This window comes from Carettochelys insculpta, chromosome 6, assembly GCF_033958435.1.
Source record: "Carettochelys insculpta isolate YL-2023 chromosome 6, ASM3395843v1, whole genome shotgun sequence".
NCBI classification, from domain to species: Eukaryota; Metazoa; Chordata; order Testudines; family Carettochelyidae; genus Carettochelys; species Carettochelys insculpta.
The window spans coordinates 71,828,634-71,850,284 of NC_134142.1; the positions used below are offsets into that span (position 1 = coordinate 71,828,634).

The following is a 21,651-nucleotide window of genomic DNA, read 5'->3' on the forward strand; positions in this document are numbered from 1 at the left end:
TTCTTTTATAAAGTTCCATATAGCTGAGGGGACCTGCTCTCTTATTCCATGACTGCTTAATGTGCTTAAGAACCTTTGGTGAGGGACCTTGTCAAAGGCTTTCTGAAAGTCTAAATACACTATATGCTCTATATCACTCTTGGCCACGTGTTTCACAACCTCAGAGTTCGGATTGATTCGTGAGGTACAATTTCCCTTACAAAAGTTGCGTTGACTCTTCCCCAACAAAGGCTGCATCTACGCTATGGCTGTTTCTACACAGGCCACTTCTGACGTGGCATGCTAATGCACAGAGTGAAAGATGCTAATGAGGCATGATGCAAATTCCCCGTGCCTCATTAGCATAATGTCACGTGATTTGGAGTCCGGAAGACCATTCTTCCGGACTCCAAAACACCAAGTAGAAGCAGGGACCTAGCGGGGGCTTCTGGAAGGAAGTCCTTCTTCTGGAGGCCCCTTCTTCCCAAAAATTAGCATCTTTCACTCCGTGTATTAGCACACTACTTCCGAAGGAAGTGGCCTGTGTAGAAACAGCCTATGAGATAAATTCGAATTTATTTATATTGAATTTCTAATTCTAGAATTAGTAAGTTCTAATTTGAGCATCTTCACTTCTCACATGCTGCTCACAAAGTCGAGTCATTGCTGCCGCACATGCACTGGCTAACATTGACTTGCAGTAGTGCATTGTGGAAAGCTATCCCACAATTCTCTCATCCCCGTAGCATTCTGGGTATACTCCCTGGTCTTGATGTCATCTTCCCACATTGCATTTTCATCATTCCCCTCCCAATCCCTGAAAATATGCCAATCCCTGGAAATAATGCAGGGACCCTCAAAGGTTAGAAGAAAGAGGATAGAAAAGTGCAGTAAAAAGAATTTTTGATTTCCCATGCCATTACATTGCCCACACAGAACCCAGGCTGCTGAAAGGGCTTGCCCTCGATGCGAGCCACACTGCCGGGGTTAAGGAGCTCATTCTGTTGACAGACCCACGTGCTGTGTGGACATAGCCTAAGTGACGATGGCTCTTAAGATAATGGTTCTGCAGTTTCATATTTGAGTTCCGTCAGAACTCTTGGATAAATACAGTCCGGATCTGGTGAGTTATTACTGTTTAGTTGATCAGTTTGTTCCACAGCGTTACTCAGATTTGTCACTTAAGAAGAAAGGCTCAAGTGTGGAAATCCTCCTTGTCTCAGAGACTGATGCAAAAAATTCATTTTGCTTCTCTGCAATAAGCTTGTCTTCCTTGTGTGCTTCATTAGCGCCAACATCATCCAGTGGCCCCCCTGAGTGTTTAGCAGGCTTCCCACTTTTGCTGTGTACTTATTTTATTTTTTAATTTTTCCTCATTTAGTTGTCTGTCTTTTACTACTTGCTCTTCAGATTCTTTTTCAGCCTGTATAATTATACTGTTACACTTGACTTGCTAGAGTTTGTTCCTGTCTATTCTCCTGTTCTAAGATTTCACTTCCAGTTTCTAAAAGATGTCTTTTTTAGGGCTGTCAAGAGATTTAAAAAATTAATTAATTGCATCAATATTAAGAATACTATCTACCCCTGAACCCCAGTGGGAAGTGCACAGGGCTTGGGGTAGGGATCGGGGGAGGGGTCTGTTTGCAGGGAGATGCAGGATTTGCCCCCCTAGAGGTATCTCAGGAGCAGGGCGTGTCTCCTGGTGGCACAAGGCAGAGCCCCAGCAACAGCTCATACCAGTGGCACTCAGACAAAGCTCTCGGGCCACCCAGCCCTGGAGCACAGTGTGAACCCTGTCCCTGATGGCTGCCCAAGGAAGGGAAAGAGCCCCACCCCAGGGAGCTGCCCCACAGCCCTCCATACAGTCCGCTCCTGAGTATAGCAGTCCTCCAGGAGGTGCCATGCAGCAGCCTGGCTCAGCCCTGAGCTCTGGCTGTGCTGCAGGAAGCCCAGCACCTTCTTCATGATGGTGGCAGGCAGGGAAGGGGGTGAGACCAGGGCAGGTGGGAACAAGACACAGAGACCCCCAAGGAGCAAGAGGCCAGGCCACCCTGCTGTGCGCGTGTGCAGAGCATGTGGCCCTGCATGCCCCAGTGCCCCCGCACCCTTGAGCCCAGGGGGCATGCCGTCCCCTCCCAGCAGGAGCTCAGCTGGCCTCGGCCCCAGCAGATAGTCTCCAGAGCAGCTTGTGATGGTTTCCTGTCATCTGTGATTAAAACACTTTAATTTTTTTAACACCTTAATTCTCCCCTTCATTAATGGCAGGCATTAACGCACATTAATAGACCGCCCTTGTCATTCTGTCTCCACTCACCTCTTTACTATGTTTAGCCACAGTGGCATATCTGGATCCTCGATCTGGGGGGCATATATTGAGCCTTTACTGTGGTGTTTTTAAAACGAGAAATTAGAACACATTTTAGTTCGTCTCCACATTCTTCATCCTGCTGCTGCACTGTGTTGTCTACCTCCAACCCACGCAACTGTTCCTTAGCAGGATAGGCTGCTCCAAGGCAACCCGGTATCCTTCTCCCTCCATATTTGATTGGTTTTCATGGGGCACTTCTGGGGTGACACTACCTATGCCAGTGCTATAGATGGTAAGGGAGGGTAGAGTGGGTTGGCCAGAATCCTCACAGGTGCCCAAATGCAGTGAGAATGGTATAGAACAGAGGTGAGCAAAGAGGGGGGCAGGCCCCCGCAGGGTGTGTGTAATTTCGCAAGGGGAGGCGCAGCATGATTGGCTGCTGGGTCTCAGGCTGATCCATCTCATTAATAATGTTGACATAAGTTACTGTTATTAGGTATGTGCAGTCACATTTATATACCGCTTAATAACGTATTTTACATTCTACATGCTTATTTTGTTACATGCGCCAGGAGAGGGGCTTTTCAAATGAACATAACCAACATTTCCATAGGTTTGGATGACATTTTACAGGTTGGGGTGTGGGGGGGCAGCACTGCTGATTGTGGCCCTGGAGACAGTGTTTGTGTAGCCCCTTCTAGAGACCTGGGTTCTGTTCCGACTGTGGATCTTTCATATCACTCTGTCCTTTCAGAGCCTACTTCATGACATTATCTCCAGGTACTGACTGCAGTGCCTGTCACTGGCTTCACACAGTGGAACCAAAACTGTCACTGCTGTGGCAATTTGCTGGAAAAGTTCAGACATGCAGAAAGAGGTGCCTGTGTGGGTTTAAATTCAGCAAACAGCAGAAGACCTAGTAGAATAGCAGTTGGGCATTCTGTGAGTTCCTGGCTGAGCTTCTCGCTACACCAGCATCCAAGTTCAAGAAAGGGTGTGAGGTACTTCTGTTTAGTGCAGCATTGTAGCTGGCTGAGGATTGTGGCAAGGAGATATGGGGGAGATGTGTTCCAGCATAACTGGAGAAATAACCTAAAAAATCCTCGAGAACAACAAGAAGTCCTGTGACACTTTATAGACTAACAGATATTTTGGAGCATAAGCTTTCATGGGTAAAGACCGCTTCATCTCGAAGATACAGACTAACATGGCTACCTCTGTGATACTAAAAAATCCTGAAAGTGGTGAGTGGGAGTTGTCAAAGAAATGCTGGTGGAAACACAGCATAATTAACTGCTTTATTTAGGTAATTTACTAATGTGCTATTGGGAATAGTGGATACAGTAAAATCAGGAACTCTGCTGCAGCTGGTTATGTCTGCACTGTGGTAAAGCCTGTCACTGGCCTGAGTCAGCAGACCTGGGTGCTGGAAGCTTGGTTTGATGGGCTATAACTTTGCAGTGCAGACATTTTGGGCTTGGGCTGGAGCCAGGGCTATGAATCCCTCCCCCTCATATGCAAAGTGACCTTTTAACAGAGAAATTGGCTTTGGAATTGAACTTGAACAGTTTTCGCTTGAGGCAAGGTAAGGTAGGAATTCACTGAAGAGTTTATTAAATTAATGAAGTCCCTTTGTGTGTCTTTTGCCTGGGGGTCTGTCACTGACTGATCCTCTGACTCCCAAGTTCACTGAGCCAGCCAGGGAGCAGAGACAGCATTTTAGAACCAGACTGGTTAATGCAGCTGATGACAGAAAAAGATGTAGTATTTCTTTCATTTCCATTCCAAATGCAAGCACAGGTGCTACAGTTATCTTGGAACTCAGCACAGTCACACAGCCTGTGTATAAGCATATGTCTGCCACACTGCAATAACACACCCAAGACTGGCCTGTGTCTGCTGGCTCTGGCTCACAGGGCTCAGGCTGGAGGATGGCGGGGGCTATAAAACCGAAATCTAAACATTTGAGCACAGGCTCTGGGCTCCCTCTTTCCTGAGCTGGCTCCCACAGCTGCTAGGCTCTCTGCATTCAAATCCCTCCCTTGCAATTACCCTTTACCTGGCTGGTTACAAGGATATAATCAACCAATTACAAGTCTGGGGACAGCTCAGGATAGTTTTTATATATAACAAATGTGTGTGTGTATATATATATATGTTAATACAACCACTGAACCCAGGCCAATCAGCTTAAGCATTCTGCTGTACATTCTCGCTTCTCTTCCCTTTTTTAATACATGAACCCTTCAGGAAAGGGATTGTCTCTTTGTCTGTGTCTGTACGGTAATCAGATGATAGATACTGCAGTGTAAACTACATTAAGGGTCTCTACACTCACCTTAGCAGGCCCTTGTCTGTTAACCCAAGACTTGAGCGTCAATACTTATTTGTAACCCCAGGGACTCCAATGTCTATATTGCATAATGTGGCCTAAGTCCAACCACCCATATCCCAGACTTTTCAGTGCCCTCCCCACGTGTCTGCTTTTACCCTATGTTCCTAATGCAGTGTGGTAAAACTTCACAGTCTAGAGGACAAAGAAAATTGGCCTGAGATTCTGAGATATTTTTGGACTCCTAGGGCATGAATCTAGTGTGGCTGCATGTACGCTGCAAAGCAGGGGGGCTTGAACCAGGTGTGCCAGTATAAATCTGGCTCAGAACTTTCACCTCATGGGTTCCTGAGGGTCTGGGACCTTAGGGCTGAGCCATGGGGTAGTGCAGTTTATATGGAGACAGAATGGGAGTGAGGGACTGAGTCTGAGCTCTAAGCTTATATTGCAGTATAGACATAAACAGAAAGTCTAAATAACAGGGTCCACCAGCTTTCCTGGCTTACAGCTCCAACACCTTTTGAAGCAACCAGTGCTGTGTCAGGCCCTTTGGCTAATCTTGTACAGAAACATGTGCATGGTACGCTCTAGACCATGTGTTCCTTGCCTGCGTTTTAGCATAGCACGAGGCTTATGTAGAGTAACGTTGGTTCCTAAACATAGCATCTCAACACCTATAAATAAAGGTGTTTCCAGAAGGAGCCCTCACAGAATCCTGATGAGGCCTTAGAGTTCTGTGCACTCTGAGCAGCAGAGCTGCATGTAGTTACCCTAAAGACTGAGAAATTCTCAAAACACAAGAAGTTTTAGGCCTCTGAGTTACAAGACTAGAAGTTTCACCTCTCACTGGGGAAGTTGAAGACAGCCCTGGGATCTGAACTGAGACATGGTCTCAGATACTATAGCATCTCTCTTCACTCACACTGATCAAAGGTAGGACCCAGGACTCAGCAAAGCCTGACACAGGCTCTGAAATCTATGTAACCCTGGAGTTCTGGGTTTCTCTTGACTTGTAAGTTGAAAAGCTAAAATGTGCTCCCTTTTTCTTTTCAGATACGACGATGGCTCTGAAAGCTAAGCTCCTGTTTAGCCTCTTCTGCCACGTGGCCTGTCCCCTTGTGTTTGGTTACCCCACTGATCCTGGGACTGAGTTCCGCTCTGCTTTCTCTGTGGCTAGAACCAGCAGCATGGAAGGGAGTGTAGAGATGGCCATCACCTTTGACAAGGTATACGTGAACATTGGCAATGACTTTGATCCAAAGACTGGGTTGTTTAGGTGTCGGATCCCTGGGGCCTATTACTTCTCCTTCACAGTTGGGAAATACCCCAAGAAAAACTTATCTGTCATGCTGATGAGAAACAAGAATGAGGTGCAAGTGATTGTATATGATGAGCATCACCGGAAGGAGCGGAAAGTGGCTAGCCAGAGTGCCATGCTGCAGCTGGATTATGGAGACACAGTCTGGCTGCGTTTACATGGGGACCCCAAGTATGCCCTCTACAGCAATGTAGGGCCATACACAACTTTCAATGGGTATCTCATCTATCCAGATACCTCTGCCTACTTCCAGAACAGTTTGGCCTTTCAGGAGCTGGGGAAAGCTGCAGGGCAACCACATCCAGCTATTCATCAGCTTTCAGGAGAGCAGAACAAAATCTCTGAAGGAAATACGGTGTCTGATCAGCCAAACAGAGAGCAAGACCCTCGCTCTGCATTTTCTGTTGCTCGCTCACAAAGCCTTCTGGGGACAGATGAGAAGCAAACCCAGCATGAGCCAATCACATTTGATACAGAGTTTGTGAACATCGGAAGGGATTTCAATTCCTCAAGTGGCATCTTCTTGTGTCGCGTGCCAGGTGCATATTACTTCTCCTTCACCATTGGCAAAATGCCTTTTAAGACTATCTCAGTGAAACTTATGAAAAACCACAATGAGGTTCAGGCCATGATCTATGATGACAACCACTCCAAGAGGCGGGAGATGCAGAGCCAGAGCATTATGTTACCTCTGCACTATGGAGACACTGTCTGGCTTTACAGCCACCAGCATGATGGCTACGGTGCCTACAGTAACCATGGCAAGTACATCACCTTCACAGGGTTCCTTATCTATCCGGAGGCTCAGCCAAAGCCACCCCCAAGTCCCAGTTTCCCTCCCAGTGTTACAAACCTACGTGTAGGTGTTAAAGGAACATAAGAGAAGCCAAGACACAGTGGACTGGGACGCAGGTCCTGGTTGAACATCACCTTCTACATGAGAATGTTAAAGAGCATGCTAGTGTGTGTCCAGTGTTTCCTTCTGCTGCACGCTCAGGTCCTGGCTGCAGGGCCATTGCTGTTTATGTCATTCATCTGTAGAGTGATTCTCGCAGGGTGTTGTGTGTGTGTGTGTGTCCAGTGTTACCATTCAATTTAAGTATAAAGCATGAGGTAGTTTGGGAGTGGGGCAGCGATTGAGGCGGTGTGATGCAGGGAGCCACTGCAGAAATGCTGCAAGACCTGCTGAAGACAACCCCACCCAAAAGGCACAGCATCTGGTGATCATCTTTGCACATCCAGAGGAGGCCTGAGGGGGGAGAATATAACTGAGATGAACTTAATTAAAATACAAAAGAAAATGTTCAGCATTTGCTGAGACACAGTTCTTGTTTAGGTGCAGGACTTGTATTTATAGCTTGTGTGTATAACTGCTTGCGACGCAGGCTTTGGATGGAGAGAGAGGCTCTGTGATTGTATAAACTACTGTATGTATTTGTAGTATTGTGAAGACTGTTAAACAGTTAGATTGTGCCAGAGTGCCTGTATTTTGTCAGAGGCCATAGAACTGGGGGGAAGAGAAACAGTGTTGCCAACTTTTATGATTTTATTGTGAATCTCATGGTATATTTTGTGGTGTTTTGCTTAAAGCCTCAGGTGTTGGAATTCACAGATCATCTGTCTATGAGTCTCATCTTTCAAACCCTCCAGAGAAGACAAAGCCTCTAACCAACAGCCCATGAAAACTAATCCCAGACAGTACCTCCTGATCTGAGATTCTCCTATCAAATCCCATAGTCTCCACCAAGAAAAATGTATCTCACATAGGTCTTTACTCAAATCTTAGCAGTACTATAGTCTCAAATCTTTCGCCCATTTGTAAACCCCAAACTCAGCCTTAGGTTCATTTCAAGTTCTCTACCTCAAACTATTTGTAAGACCCCCAGAGAAATTTTGTCCCTACACAACTAAATGGCTTCCATAAATAGGTGAATGTGTGGGATTAGGGATGTACCAAGACAAGTAAGATTACAGAATGAGGCAGCATTTATATTTTACACTTGGTTTCCAAGAGTTGGAATGCAAACAAGATGCTAGTTCCAATTTGAAATTATTTGCTAGACCTGTGTTTTACAAATTCTGCAAAGTCCCTTTTTTTTTTTCCTGTAGAATTGTAATTCTGACCTTTAAAATCATTCTGTGTGTCCCAAAACCTATTTCTTGCTTCTGGGCCTGTCATTACTGGAGCTTCTCATCTCCATCTGTTAGATAACGAGAGAGAGAGAGAAATATAAATTAGGTCAAAAGTTAATTGTTGCTGTTGGGAATGCCTTTTAAATGCATGCATTTCTGCAAGTGGCTCCCCTGTGGAAGTTGTGAGTCTAGTGAAACTGTGTGGGAAGAATGACCCTGACCATCAACGCATGGGCTGTAGAGACTCAAAATTAGTGCATCTACAGTGTAAGTGGGTGGCCCACCACAAACTGACAAACCAATATCAAATAAAGTTCACCTGGGCTAACTGAATGTAATTAGTAATACCACGCCATAGGGAGTGTGACAAAGAAGCATAATTGAGCTCTCTACATTTTATTGAATGAATACCTGATTATAAAGATAATGATGACCAGCTATCTAGAATATTCTCTAGGGGGTAAAATATGCTAAACAAATAACTGGATTCCCATCCTAAACATTTAGTAGATGAAATACAAGCAAATACCCATTCTGTACTAATACAAAGTGGGGAATGAGATCTCTACTGGAAGCGTTCCTGGAATCAGTACATTTTCCAGAAGGAAATGGTGTTTGTAGCTTGGGAAACTGTTCTAAACACCTGGCACTGGATGACAACAAAATGGACAGCATTTAATATGAATCGCTACAGAATGCAGCCATTTTAAAGGTGAAACAGCAGCTGTACAAACAGTGCTGCTTTGCTGCACAATATGTTACTGTAGGAAGGAAAGATACTGTATCCAATTGAAACCTAAGGGAATTTAGGGGGCCAAAATGGATATCAAATTCAGCCATTACAGTCTAACACTTGGACTTTTGGGAAAAGTGCTGTGGCATCTCTAATGGTCCTTGGTGATCAAGGCAGCAGTGCATCTTAGAAGTGTGTCCTGTGTGGAGATCCTAGAGACATTGCAGGCCTTGTTTCACATTTAAAGATGGGACAATAACCAGTTAGATAAATGCCTAGGGTGCTGCCAGAATAATACAAAAGTAAAAGAGGAAGAATGGTGGCACTTCTGCACAGTAACCAACATAATCTGTGATGACTGGTGCTCTCAGAATAACAAGAATGCAAATGAATCTTCTCATGTCCGTCTCCTTATACAGTGCCTCTCTTCATTGTGGCCGGCTTGGAATGATACGATTTTTTCAGTGAGTTTAAATAAAAGGGCTTCTCCTTCCAGGGCCAGGAAGCCAGGAGAGTGGAATTTGCAGGGCAGAAATCCTTGCAGAGATCATGGAAGATTTCATCAACTAACTGAGAAAAGAAACTGATCCAGAGATTTTTATCCAGGCCCTGAATAGAGCGAATCTGATAAGCACAGTACACGCTGGTGAAGAGAAGCTGATCAAACTCTGCTAGACTCAGAGGGGCATCTGTCTGTGAAAGATGTTTCAGCTGCTCCTTGATTCCTTGTGGTGTCTTGGGAACCTGGTGCTGGAAGATCTGGAGCAATCGCTTTGCAGAGTGCAGGGAGGCCAGCTCCTCATCCTGCAGCCTGATTGTCTCATTAGCTTCAATCTCCAGCCCTTCCCAGAGCAACTGGAAGAGAAGGGCAGTGTGAGAGCAGGAAGTCTAGGGCCAGTGACTACCCCACAGCAGAGGGTACCTTGTAGAGCTTATGAAGAGCTCTGTCACTCCTAGCAAATCCATGACTGTACAAAGGAGTGAGAGGCAAGTGTGGGGTATACAATACAATATGCAAACTTGAATGCTAAAGGTAAAACCACTTATATTTGAACAAATGATATTTTGTTTTCTAGCTCCTGCCTGTCTACCTCCCTTCCTGTACTCCCATCACACCCTTTACTTCCTCACCCAGTTCTTACCTGCCTTACTCTTTCTTTCTAATCCTGTAGTTCCCTGCCCTGATTCCTATGATGCTCTTTTCTTGTCTCCCTTACCTGCATTCGCCTGCACCCAACATCTCTGTCCACCCTTTACATTTCTGACTTTTTCTAGGTCTCCATTTCAGACTTCTACGTTATCTCTGACTTTTCATTTCACTTGCTCCTCATGGCTAATATGATCATGGAAGCTGCTAAGAGTAGCCAGGCTTCCAAATCATTCAAAATAAGGGGAGAGGGCAGCTATTTGTATTACGGATGGGTTGGGGGAGAAAGGAAATCACAGAGCAGTTATTGCTAGGAGCCTGAGCAGCTTAAAACCAGCTCCTAAAATCATGAGTCATGGTGGTATCACAAGAGCTGGCAATGCTGTTAGTCCCATCTGACATCTTTGGACTGCAACCCCTCTGACCTCCCTCTCTGGGTCTTCTCCTCTCCCTCTTTCCCTAGTCCCCAGTTTCTGTCTCTTGCCTGGCACGTCTCTGTGTGCAACAGAGGGCACAGACAACTTTTTAGTATGGGGGAGGGGTGCGGGGGGAGGTAGAGATTTAAAAAATATGGCTTGTCCATTGCTAATGAGCTTCTGTTCCAAACTGAAGAGCTGCCTTTCCCAAAGCAATCCCTACATTTGGGGGTGCAAGAGGGTAACACTCTCCACAGGCCTCCAGTTGTCTGCATCACTGATCCATATGTCCTCCTCCTCCTGTACACCTTGGTATCTCCCCCATTTTGTATCTGACCTTTAGCACGGATGAAGCCAGGCAGCAGCTGCTTCCTCCTGCCTCTTGCTCAGCAGGGACTCCGATGTTACCAGGGCTGCCACCTGTCTACCCACAGAAACTCAAACGTCCTTGTCCTGTCCCTTCCCCAAGGCCCAAGCCCTTCTTTGGGGCCCTGTCCTGCTCCCTCCACCGCCCCTCCTTCCAGCAGTTGCTCTTGCCCCCCCCCACTCACTTTCAGAGGGCAGGGGGTGAGGGGGCAAACTCTGAGAGGGCGTTTGAATGCTGGAGAGGGCCCAGCACTGAGGCAAAGGATGGGAGTCACAAGCCCTGCCACCGCTCGCCCAGCCCGCAAGCGCGGGCCGGTTCCGGCCGAGTCTGCTCCGGGCCGGCCGGGCGCCCCGCGGGGCGGGAATCAGCCGCGCCACAAGAGGGTGCGGGGCAACAGCTGCGAAAGAGAGAGAGGGAACAATGCAAGCAGGGGGGAGTGTCGCCTCCATGGGCGCTCCACGGCCACGCGCGGGGTCTGTGTGGGAGCTCCACGGCCCCGCACAGGGTGGGGGGGGCGCCCCGCACTGGGGGTGTTTGTCGGGGGGCGCTCCACGGGAGGGGCACGCGCCCGTGTGTTTGTGTGTGTGAGAGAGAGAGAGAGAGAGACGGTGTGTGTGTGAGAGAGGGGTGTGTGTGTGTATGTGAGGGCTCTGCACGGCCCCACACATGGGATGTTTGTCGGGGGGGGGGCCGCACAGGGTGTGTGTGTGTCTGTGGGGGTGTGCGCGCTGCACGACTCCGCACAGGCTGTGGCTGTACCTGTGTATGCTGCAGGGCCCCGCACACGGGGAGGGGGCGAGGAAGCTGCGATGTTCTTTACACGCTCAGCCTGTCCTGCCCCCCACCAGCCAGCGCAGCAGGCAGCACAGGACGAAGCGCCCCGAGTCAAGCTGTGGGCTCGCTGCGGGCAAGGAAGCCGGCGATCTGAGCTGCGCAGCGCCCCGACTCCTGGCGGCTCCAGACCGAGCCCGGGCAGGCGAGTCCCGAGTTGGTGCCCATCCTTTGGGGACACTCATCGCTGGGAATACAGGTCAGCCCCCGATCGCTCTGGGCTCCGTCGCACTCCCTTCTGGCCGGGCCCAGGCACAGACCCTACCGGCTCCCCTAGGGTGGGTAGCGAGTCTTTTCTAATGCGGCGGCCAGCAGGAGAATCAGCCCAAAGGCGCCACCTCGTGGGACGTGGTGCCCACGGGAGGCTTTGCTTTTGTGTACACCTTACTAGAGAGACAAGGAGGGTGAGATAATGGACCAATTTCAACTGGTGAGAGAGGCCCAAAGAAAAGCTGTGTGTGCTCTAAAGGATGTTATCTTGACCAGCCTGACTCTCTAATATCCTGGGACCAACACTGGCTGCAGCAATTCTGGGTATCCCTGATTACTCCTTCAAGAAGTTCAAGGACTGTGCTCTCCAGGAAGTCAGAACTCTCAGGTAAGTTTAGCCCTTAACCTGGCACCAGGCTGGCTATCTCTGGCCCTTATTTTCTCTGGGTTCATTTGAAAAAGCATTCCTATCACAAAAAGGGCTGTCTCATTCCTACCCCACACAATAACAGTGCCATAATTAAACCTTCCTCTCTCAGAGCAAAAGCCAACCGCTATGTCTGTGTCTAGAATACAGGCTTCTGTTGACAAAACTTGTCAACAGAAGTTTTGTTGGCAGCATGCGCGTCCAGACAGAAGATCTTTCAGAAGAGATCTGCCAGTTGGAGTGTTCTGTTGACATCCGTGTACGCCTTGTTCCACGAGGAAGAAGGGATGTCTTGACAGAGGGGGTATTTCTGATGTTTGGCCCTAGGTGGACAGACCAAATGTCAGAAAAGCCTCTCCCGACAGAACTATTGGCAAAAGGTACACAAATGACAATGAGCAATTTGCGTGTTTTGTTTGTTTGTTGGTTTTTTGCCCATAGTTTCCCACAGTCTAGACACAGCCTATCTCACAGAGGTTAGGAAGATTATTCCATAATTATCCATTGTGGGGTTTTCTCTGAAGCTCTGGCTAGCAACAGAGATAGGGTACTGGACTAGTTGGACTTCACTGGTCTCATTCACTATGGCAGTGACTTTGCTGAGATATACACAAAGGCATCCTCTAGAGTCTGAAATAGAAAAACAATGAGAACCATCTGAACATTTGGGTGTTTATAGCTGGATTGGTAAGGATGACCCCCCACAGAGAGAGCTCACGCACTCTCAATCCTTCCTACAGGCCCGGGACATAATCCAAATGACCTCTAGCATGACGTCAGCATCCTCCAGTTTGTCACGAAACACATTCACATCAGCATGGCCTTCCGTGTGAAGTTGCCCATCTGGAAAACATTAAACAGCCACAGAGCTTCAGACAGCAACAACTTAATGCACCCTCTCGACTGTGGCTCAGTAACCATGTCTGTCTATCTTGGATATTTCTGATGTGTCTATGCCTGTAGTATCTGAGGGCAGCCTATACTTACGGGAGAATTGATGCCCTGGAGGTCTGTCTTGTGGGGTTCGATTTTATTGGATCTGGTAGAAACGCACTTAGGGTGCCCCTCTCTACCCTGGCATACCTGACAGTTCAATTTAGTGTGTCCTTACTAGACCCACTAAATTGAACCCTGGAAGTACTCTGTTAAGTACAGACAGTCACAAGGAGTAAGGGAAGGCAACAGGAGAGTTTTTCCCATCTATCTCCTGTTGTGAGGATGGCACAGAAAATCAGTGTAATGTATGTTGATGCTAGCTACACAATTCACATAGCTGGAGTTGCTTGTTTTACATTTATTTTGTCCTCTAGTGTAGACCTGCCCTAAGGGTGTGAACACACAGCAGCTGGGAGGTGTAACTTCCAGCATTCATAGACATATAGCTGATAGCTCTCCTTGAGTTATTGCCTAAAAATAGCAGCTTGGCTGCTGCAACTCAGGCTAACCATCCATTATACCACCAGAGCCACAGTGCTATTTTTTTAAGCACTAGCTTGATCAAAGCTAGGAGGTGTTATGTCTATGCTCACTGGGAATTATGCCTCCCAGATGCTGTGGACATGTATCTTAAGTGGTAAATAGAAAGTCTAACCATTGGGTGTGGGAGAGTAGAATTGGGATTTTATTAGGAAGTTAAAACAGGTTCAAGAAAGGGAAGGGAGGATTTTGGGACACTGACTTCTTAGTCCTAGCCAGTATAATTCTGGAGCTGGGAAGTCAAGAGTGAAAGTATCTGTTTTGGCAAACTTGTAGGAAAACCCTCATGCCAGAGTTTCTACCTCCCCTGTTTGGTCTGTGAAAGATTCTGAACTGATCTCCTTTAGTGATTGTTTTGTAGCATCAGCCTCCAGGAATTCAAATTGTGCAATGAAATATTAGCCAGCAAGTCACCATTTCATTCTTGCATGGATTTCCCCTGGGGTCTTGGCTCATCTCAAGGGGATTTAGATTGAGGGCAGTGAACACTATTTCAGGAAGCAAGTGATTCTGGTCACTGGAAAGTAACACAAAGACACAATTCTGAGGCACAGGTCTTCTTTTCTCTTGATCTGTGTATTAATGTATACTAGCTCTCCTATTAATTCCTGACTTCACCTTCAGGCCAGAAAGGAGGAAGCAAGATCAGATTGGATGGATCAGGATTGGGAGACAGCCAACACTTTTTGCGTGCAGAAAGAGAGTGCGGGCAAAAGGAGAGAGGAATTGGGAGGTTGGCTGTGTTTTTGGTGGGGGGAGATCTTCTTTTCCTCATGGGAAGCAGAAGAAGGAGGCAGAGTTTATGCTGGAGAAACTAGCCCTAAGTACTCAGCTTATCTTTCTGTGGAATCCCAAGAGTTAAAATTAGCAAGTTCACATAATAAACAAATGTGATTTTAACTACATGGTGCTGCTACCAAAACCAGCTTTTAACTTTCCATTCTGGAGGATAGCTCTTAATGGGGATGGTTGGAGCTGTTTAGAGATGAATACTGCTTTCCCTTCTCCCAGAGGGATGGTTAATTTCTCTACACAGCTGCAGGCTCCCTGATTATAGCCAGATGTGCTTGCAGAATGTTAGCTGGGAATCTAGCTCCTATTTCCATCTCCTCCATGCTATTTCCATCTCCTCCATGCCAAGCTTACATCTCAGATTAATATACTGCACTGTTTGAAAGCTGCTTTTTTGGACTTCTCCTAGTGGCCATCTGATTCCCATTCCACCTTCTCTGCCTGTTCTGACTACGGGTGAGTGTGCAGATCTCTTCAATGGGGGACATCTAGCCAGCTGCAGGCTTTCAATGACCTAACAGAATAATTCCCAAATCAGTCTAACTAATATTTTAAAAATTCATTCTAATGTCAGAGTAAAAGGCGGAGTAAAATATTCATAAACAAAACATAAGAAATGTATGAAAATGTTTGGCCCAACATCCTTCGGAAATAGAAGGTGTTCTTGCCAGGCTTCCCTTGCAATCTTTGCTAATCAACAGCCTTGTAAAGACAATTGGACAAGCTTTGTTCAGAGGAGACTGAAGGAGTCTCTCCTGCACTGAGGAACCGTGGCAGGTCTGCCTCACACTAGCAGGCAGTGGGTCTTGCACATAGGAGATTCGTGGGCATTTCATAGGAAATAATTCAGCAGGCGACCCTCTTATTTTGGAGGATCAAGTGTTTAGAAAGACTGGTAGGGCATAAAATGCATTTATGGGGACAAATAAGTACTACACAGCATCCCTCGAGTTATGCGAGGGTTGTGTTTCCACACACCCTTGCATAACTTGGATTTCACATAGGTCGGGGGCGGCTTTTTTCTCCAGCGGAATGCACATTCTGCAGTTGGGGAAGCAGCAGGAGCACCTGGAGCTCCTTTTGGAAGGTAAATCCTGGGGTTCAGGGGGGCAGTTGGGAAGGGTTAAGCCTGGGGTGGGGTAGGACTGCAGGGGATGCGGGGAGGTGGTGAGTTGGGGCCACATGGCTTTTTGGGAGGTTGAGCTGGAGCTGCATGGGGAGGGGGTAAACCGGACCCAGGTATGGGGGTGTGCGCGTGAGCTGGAGCTGGGGCCAGGCATGGGGGAGGGTGAGCCAGAGCCGCAAGGGGTGGGGGTGAGCCGGGGTGAACAGGATTTGAACTGGGGCCACATGGGGCACGGGGTGAGCTGGGGCCACGCGCGTGAGGGGGTTGGGCTAGGGCTGGGGGGGAGTAGAATTTTAAGTTGCACTTAACTTGCATTAATGTGAGTTAAGCACAACTCAAAATCATACATTTTGAGGCATTACTGTATACCAAAAGCAGAGCCCTCTTAATTTTTATGGAATCAGAGTCTGCCATCCTTCTTCCCTTAGTCAGAACAGAGCCAAGTATAGAGCACAATTCATTTGCTCTCAATCACAGAAATTTGTTTTTGTCAGTACAGCCAGCCTTCTGGTCTATTTGGGGAATTAGGTAAAACCCAGCAGCAGTGGAACTGCATAATCACATTTGGTTTGCAGAGCAACCTCCTCCCTAGCAGGTGCACCTCCTACCTGTCTGCCTCCAGGATCCAGAAAACACGTAGAGAACCAGAGCTGTCCATAGCCAGGCTCTGAGCTGCAGCTGGAGCATGAATGCCATACCAGGTAAGGATCCCACCCGTTCTGTAAATAAATGTCTAGGGTGAAGTGAGAGCTGTTTATGCGGCTTCTCTCCTCCCTTTCTCTGATCCCAGCAGCCTCTGCTGTAAAGGATCATCCCCTCTCTCTCTCTGACTTCAGTCATGGGAGGGGCTTGCTATTGAAGTCTTTGTTCTCAAAGTGAATTTTCCACTGCAGTCTGGAAACTTTAAGACTTTGTTGTTTAGTTTTTGGCAGAAATCTTAAAGCCTCTTTTCCAGATTCTGATTTTTCCACCTATCTATTTTAATTGAAGTTTCTAATTCCAATGGATTTTCCATTTAAATATGTGACAAATGAGAGTTTCATCTAATTTCCCTGTGGAGTGTGGATCCCGCCAGCCCCCGGCCCCTCCACACACATGCACGCACACTCACACGGGCTACGATGCTTCTCCTCAGCTTCTTGGCTTCCTTTTAAATGTTCCATTATTGAGTTTAGAATTTTGAAAACAATACTGAAATGTCACAGCAGGATGGGGCTGGCAGCCTGCATAGGCCCCACGGCTGGCCAACAGCATCCAAGATATACAGGCTGACAAAGGAAAGGTCATTCTTTCAACTGTAGAAACCCTTCTGCAGGGAAAGTTTAGTGCAATAATTGTCAAACAGCAAAGACAAAAGCCTTCAGCCAACTCACAGCCGACTTAAATGTCTGACTTCTTCCTCATAACAAACAAGAACAGCCTTCAGCCAACTCACAGCCCACTTAAATGACTGACTTCTTCCTAACAAACAAGACCAGCCTTCAGTTTTGTTGTTCCATATACAAAATCCCACCTAGATCCCTCACCATCTATTACCTGTGCATCCCTGACAGCCGCCTTTTCTCATTTATGATCCCACTCAGGCTGAGGCTCTGTGGGCTCTCAGGTGGAGGGGGAACCCTCTCTTCAGTAGATTGGGAAGACAGGAGGTGAAATTGAAACACAAACCTTTCTTAGCAGGAAGACAGAGGATTCCACTCTGCTTTATATACTGCAACCAGAATCAGGGGTGGACTATTGTACTGACTGAAACTCAGAACTAGTGGAGGTCTTATGCAGGTGCATGTCCTATAAATGCCACTGACAATAAATATGGTTGCATTAGCTACAAAGCCAGATATGACCCAATGGAAGAGGAATTTGTTATCCACAGAAAGTACAATGATTTAGGAATCGGGATGCTTAGAATGTCTCCTGAGGGAACTGCTTTTGTTGATAGTGTGACTAGAAAGGGAGGCTGTAATTTTGCCATGGCCCTGGATTTCTCGTCAGGCTACTTTCTCTCACTTGCGTCAGCTCCACTTCTCATTAAACCCTATAATCTAGGATGGGATGTCTCAACCTTTTTTGTGGAGTGAACACTGTAGTTGAGATGGTCTTGTGCACACCTCCACTTCTCCCATTTGCCATTACATCCTTTGCCTGCAATAACTACAGCAGTTGTTGACATACAAAATTAGTATTGGGAAAATATTTACATTTTAATGCAATTTAGCAGGGGCGAGAAGTAGGAAGTTGGCAGTATTTGACAAGAGTTCCCTGTGGCAGTGAGTGAATTCTCCACATACTGGTTTGAAAACAACTGCCACAGGAGAGTATTTCTAGTTTATATTTTTCAGTTTGTTGAATTCAAGACAGGAGCACATGTAAAGCTGAACGTATTCTCTGGCTGCTCCTCTTCAACAGAAGTTAGAATTGACCAAATGTTAGCTGATGGCCTGGTGGGATATCACATATGCCTTCCTTTATCCGAGTCTTTAACTACTAGGACAGACAGTCCTTTCGCAGCGGGCAGCCAGGGTGGCTGACGGATGCCCCAAGGATTCTCACCCGAGTCTTTAGCTGCTAGGACACACAGTCCCTTTGCAGCGGGCAGCCAGGGTGGCTGACGGGTGCCCCAAGAGTCTGTCCCATGGAGGCGACACAACTCAACGCCCAGCTCTCAGTACACCTCACCAGTGACCACGCTAATACAGCCAAGACCAGCTGGGGTTCTTTGTTTGTGTTTGGTTTAATACAGTAACAGGAGGAGTCAGGCTGAACTTAGACAAGAAAACTTAACTCTTATGGTTACAAGGCTATTGCTTCACTTCTTAGGTTACAAGTAACTTACATATAATGAAGTAATTTAGCTTACAGAGCTATTACTGAATGTGCGCAAAAGAAACACATAGCAGGTATAATTCTCACCCCTGCGTTACCCGACTTTGGCATGGCCAGCGTCTTTCACTCAATCCCTCGGGAAGAAGCTGTACAAGGTGGGCATCCCCTGGGAAACTTGGGAGGCAAAGACCTTCCTGACCAGCAGGTATTGGTAGTTGGAGCTCAATTAGAGTGGGCTGCTGGACCCTTCTTTATACCCCTTGGGTCACGTTCACTCTTCCTTATCTAAAGATGCCAATTGTGTTAGCATCACAAAGACGATTCAGTTCTCACAGAGGGGTTACAGAGACTTAATCTGCACCTGTGAGGTGAAGATAACTAGGCCTTCTTTTCTTATGGACATGAGATTCCTCTCCTTGGACAGTGTGTCGGCGTATCAATTGCCAGTACCAGCCAAGGGCAGCCTGAGGCCCTGGTCATCAGCTAGCCCGTTTGTCTTCGTTGTCTGGTTTCTGTCTGTTGTTCAGGGTCATGATGAGGCAGCACATCTGTGCCCCTGAAGCATCAAAGACTGCTCTCTCTTGTGATCCAAGAGGGAGGAGGGGAGGGGGGTTTCTGTCTGGCTACACCAAATCACTGCACTGGGCTTTGCTGTGTTAACTCTTGCCAGAATATATCAGGGTTGGTAGCAATCTCAAAGCATTTCAAAAAGTTGCTGAGAGGAAACATGTCTTGTTCCTCCAGTGGGATCTATCAGTTCATACCACATACAGTGGAGTTCTGAGGATACTTGAGACCCAGACAACTCAGCATTTATGCTCTCCAGGGGAGGAAAAATTTGCATTTCCCAAACAGAACATGAAATACTTCAAGGCAACGCAAATCCATCTCTCATTGCTCCAACCCACGTCTCCCTTACTGTTACCAGAGGTGGAAAAAGTACCCAAAAAGTTATTTGAGTAAAAGTGCAGTTGTTTTCACTTCTGGGTACTTGAGTACAATAAAGATGTAATGTATGTGTGTGCTTTTACTCATGTAGTTTTCCAGAGGGGACACCAGTGACTTGTACTTAAGCACACCCCCAAACAACTGCACATATACTCAAGTAATTTTGGGGTACTTTCTCCACCTCTGATTGTTGCATAGTACCTCTTCCAGCTCCAGACACACTTTAGTCAGTTGTCTGCGCAACATGATGTGAAGTTCCATAGTCTCCAAGGACAGCATGGATGAGTTCCAAGGCCACAGCTGCAAACCTGGCTTTATATTGTTACAACAATCCATCTTTCTCTCACCAGAAGGGATGTGGTCCTAGTTTCCTTAGCAAATACTCTGAATAGTCAAGAGCTTTTCCTTAAATCACGTACTATGCTCTGACTCCATTAGGATATCTGCTTGGACTCTATCACTGCCCTTTGGCAGTCCCAGCATTATGTCTCAGCTTGGCGGGGCCTTGCACTTCTTATCCATCACATTCAAGTGCCCCACTTCCACTTATGCAAGAGTTTTGCTTCTCTTTCAATGATGACCCCTCATTTTTCTGGATTATCACAGTAGCTTTTTGGTTGTTACACGTACCCCAAGCAACTTAGGTTTCCACCACACAACAGCACCAGCCGTATCTTATAGGCCATGTTTCTCGCAGTGGTCAAAGGACTTTTTCTACCTACTCACCTCAGGGTACATCTGCACTGACTGAGATTGACCTGTTCAAGGTTGATCTTCTGGAATTCAGTTTCATGCTTCTGAAAAAGACATGCAAAATTGATCTTGCTGGGGTCTGCAAGTGACTCCCGTACTCCTGCTTTTGAGGACAGACCTTACAGTCAACTGCAGATATATTAATTCTAGCTACACAGTTGCCATAGCTAGAATTGCAGATCTGCAGTTGATTAGCAGGTCTAGTGTAGACCAAGCCTCAGATGGTGGGATGGGAACTGTATAAAACCTAAAAAGCTTATTGCCTGCAGTGGCTATTGCTTCCTCCTAACAAGAAGAGCCATAACATTTCATAACTATGCTGAAGGCAACAGTACTTCACTAGAAAAGTAAGCTAAGCCAAGTCACAAACACAAGGATTTGCAGCAGCCTAAAAAGAGCCAAGCTAAACCAAAACTCATGACCACACAATGAGGAAGGACGCATATCCTTCCTATACATATTATACCTGTAGGCTTTTATTTTGATTCTAAGGCCAGAAGTGACAAGTCACATTTGTGATCTAGTTTGACATCCTGGATAACACAGGCCATAGGATTTCCCTGAAGTAATCCCTGTTTGAACTGGAATATATCTTTTAGAAAAATATCCAATCTTGATTTAAAAAATTGCCAGTGGTGGGAATCCTACACAACTTTTGTAAGTTATTCCAATAGATAATTATTATCACTGTTAAAATTTTTCATCATTTGCAGTCCATATTTATCTGGCATCAACTTCCTACTGCTAAATTTGAACAGCCCCTTGTTATTTTGTTCCCACTTAGCTACCTCTAATCAGTTTGTTAAACTAAAAAGATTGAGCTCAAGTCTGTCACGGTTAAGAATGTTTTCTAACTCTTTTAATCATATTCATGGCTTTTGGAGTGTTTTCTAATTTATCAGTATTCTTCCTGAGCTGTGGACACCAGATCAGGACACAGTATTCCAGCAACAGTTGACCTAGTTCCAAATACAGACCTAATATAGTCTTCAATATTTCTCTCCCTCTACATCCCAGAATTGCATCATTTTTCAGCCACTGCTTCCCAGGATATAGTCCTCCATCCTGGAAGAAAGGAGCAAGGAATGCAGGCAAAGGTACACAACCTCACATTAATATTATGAGTATATTATGAGTACTACACCACAGTGGCTTGCTTGAGCACAGTTTACCAAATAATCTAGATCACTCTGTATCAGTGCCCTGCTCTCTTTATTATTTAAATCTGTGCATCATCTGCAAACTCTGCCAGTGATGATTTTGTTTTCTTCCACGTCACAGGTAAAAATGTTAAAAAATGCAGGTCCAAGAACTGAGGTCAGTGGGACCCCACTAAAAACCCACTTGATAATTCCCTATTTGTAATTACATTTTGAGACCTGTCAGTTAGCCATTTTTTAATCCATTTAATGTATGTTTTGTTTATTTTGTGTCATTGTTTTATTGAAAATGTTAATCAAATATTTCCCTGTAAACAAGCAAGGTTCTCCCCATAACATTTAATTAAAAAGAAAGAGGACAGTTGAGTCCTT

General features: G+C 46.3%; 2 protein-coding genes across 2 annotated transcripts; one reads left to right on the forward strand and one right to left on the reverse strand.

The window, feature by feature from the left end:
- The first annotated feature begins 3,494 nt into the window (after nt 1-3,494).
- On the forward strand, nt 3,495-6,850 carry C1QTNF4 (C1q and TNF related 4). The gene is made up of 2 exons (XM_074998901.1): nt 3,495-3,531; nt 5,673-6,850. Exons 1-2 carry the CDS (start codon nt 3,495-3,497, stop codon nt 6,815-6,817), a joined length of 1,182 nt encoding a protein of 393 aa, XP_074855002.1. The 3' UTR covers nt 6,818-6,850.
- Nucleotides 6,851-8,313: 1,463 nt separating this feature from the next.
- Nucleotides 8,314-20,165, reverse strand: FAM180B (family with sequence similarity 180 member B). The gene is made up of 4 exons (XM_074998903.1): nt 20,093-20,165; nt 16,204-16,314; nt 12,965-13,044; nt 8,314-9,658 (listed from the first exon to the last, which is right to left on the reverse strand). Exons 2-4 carry the CDS (start codon nt 16,289-16,291, stop codon nt 9,215-9,217), a joined length of 612 nt encoding a protein of 203 aa, XP_074855004.1. The 5' UTR covers nt 16,292-16,314; nt 20,093-20,165; the 3' UTR covers nt 8,314-9,214.
- Nucleotides 20,166-21,651: the final 1,486 nt, after the last annotated feature.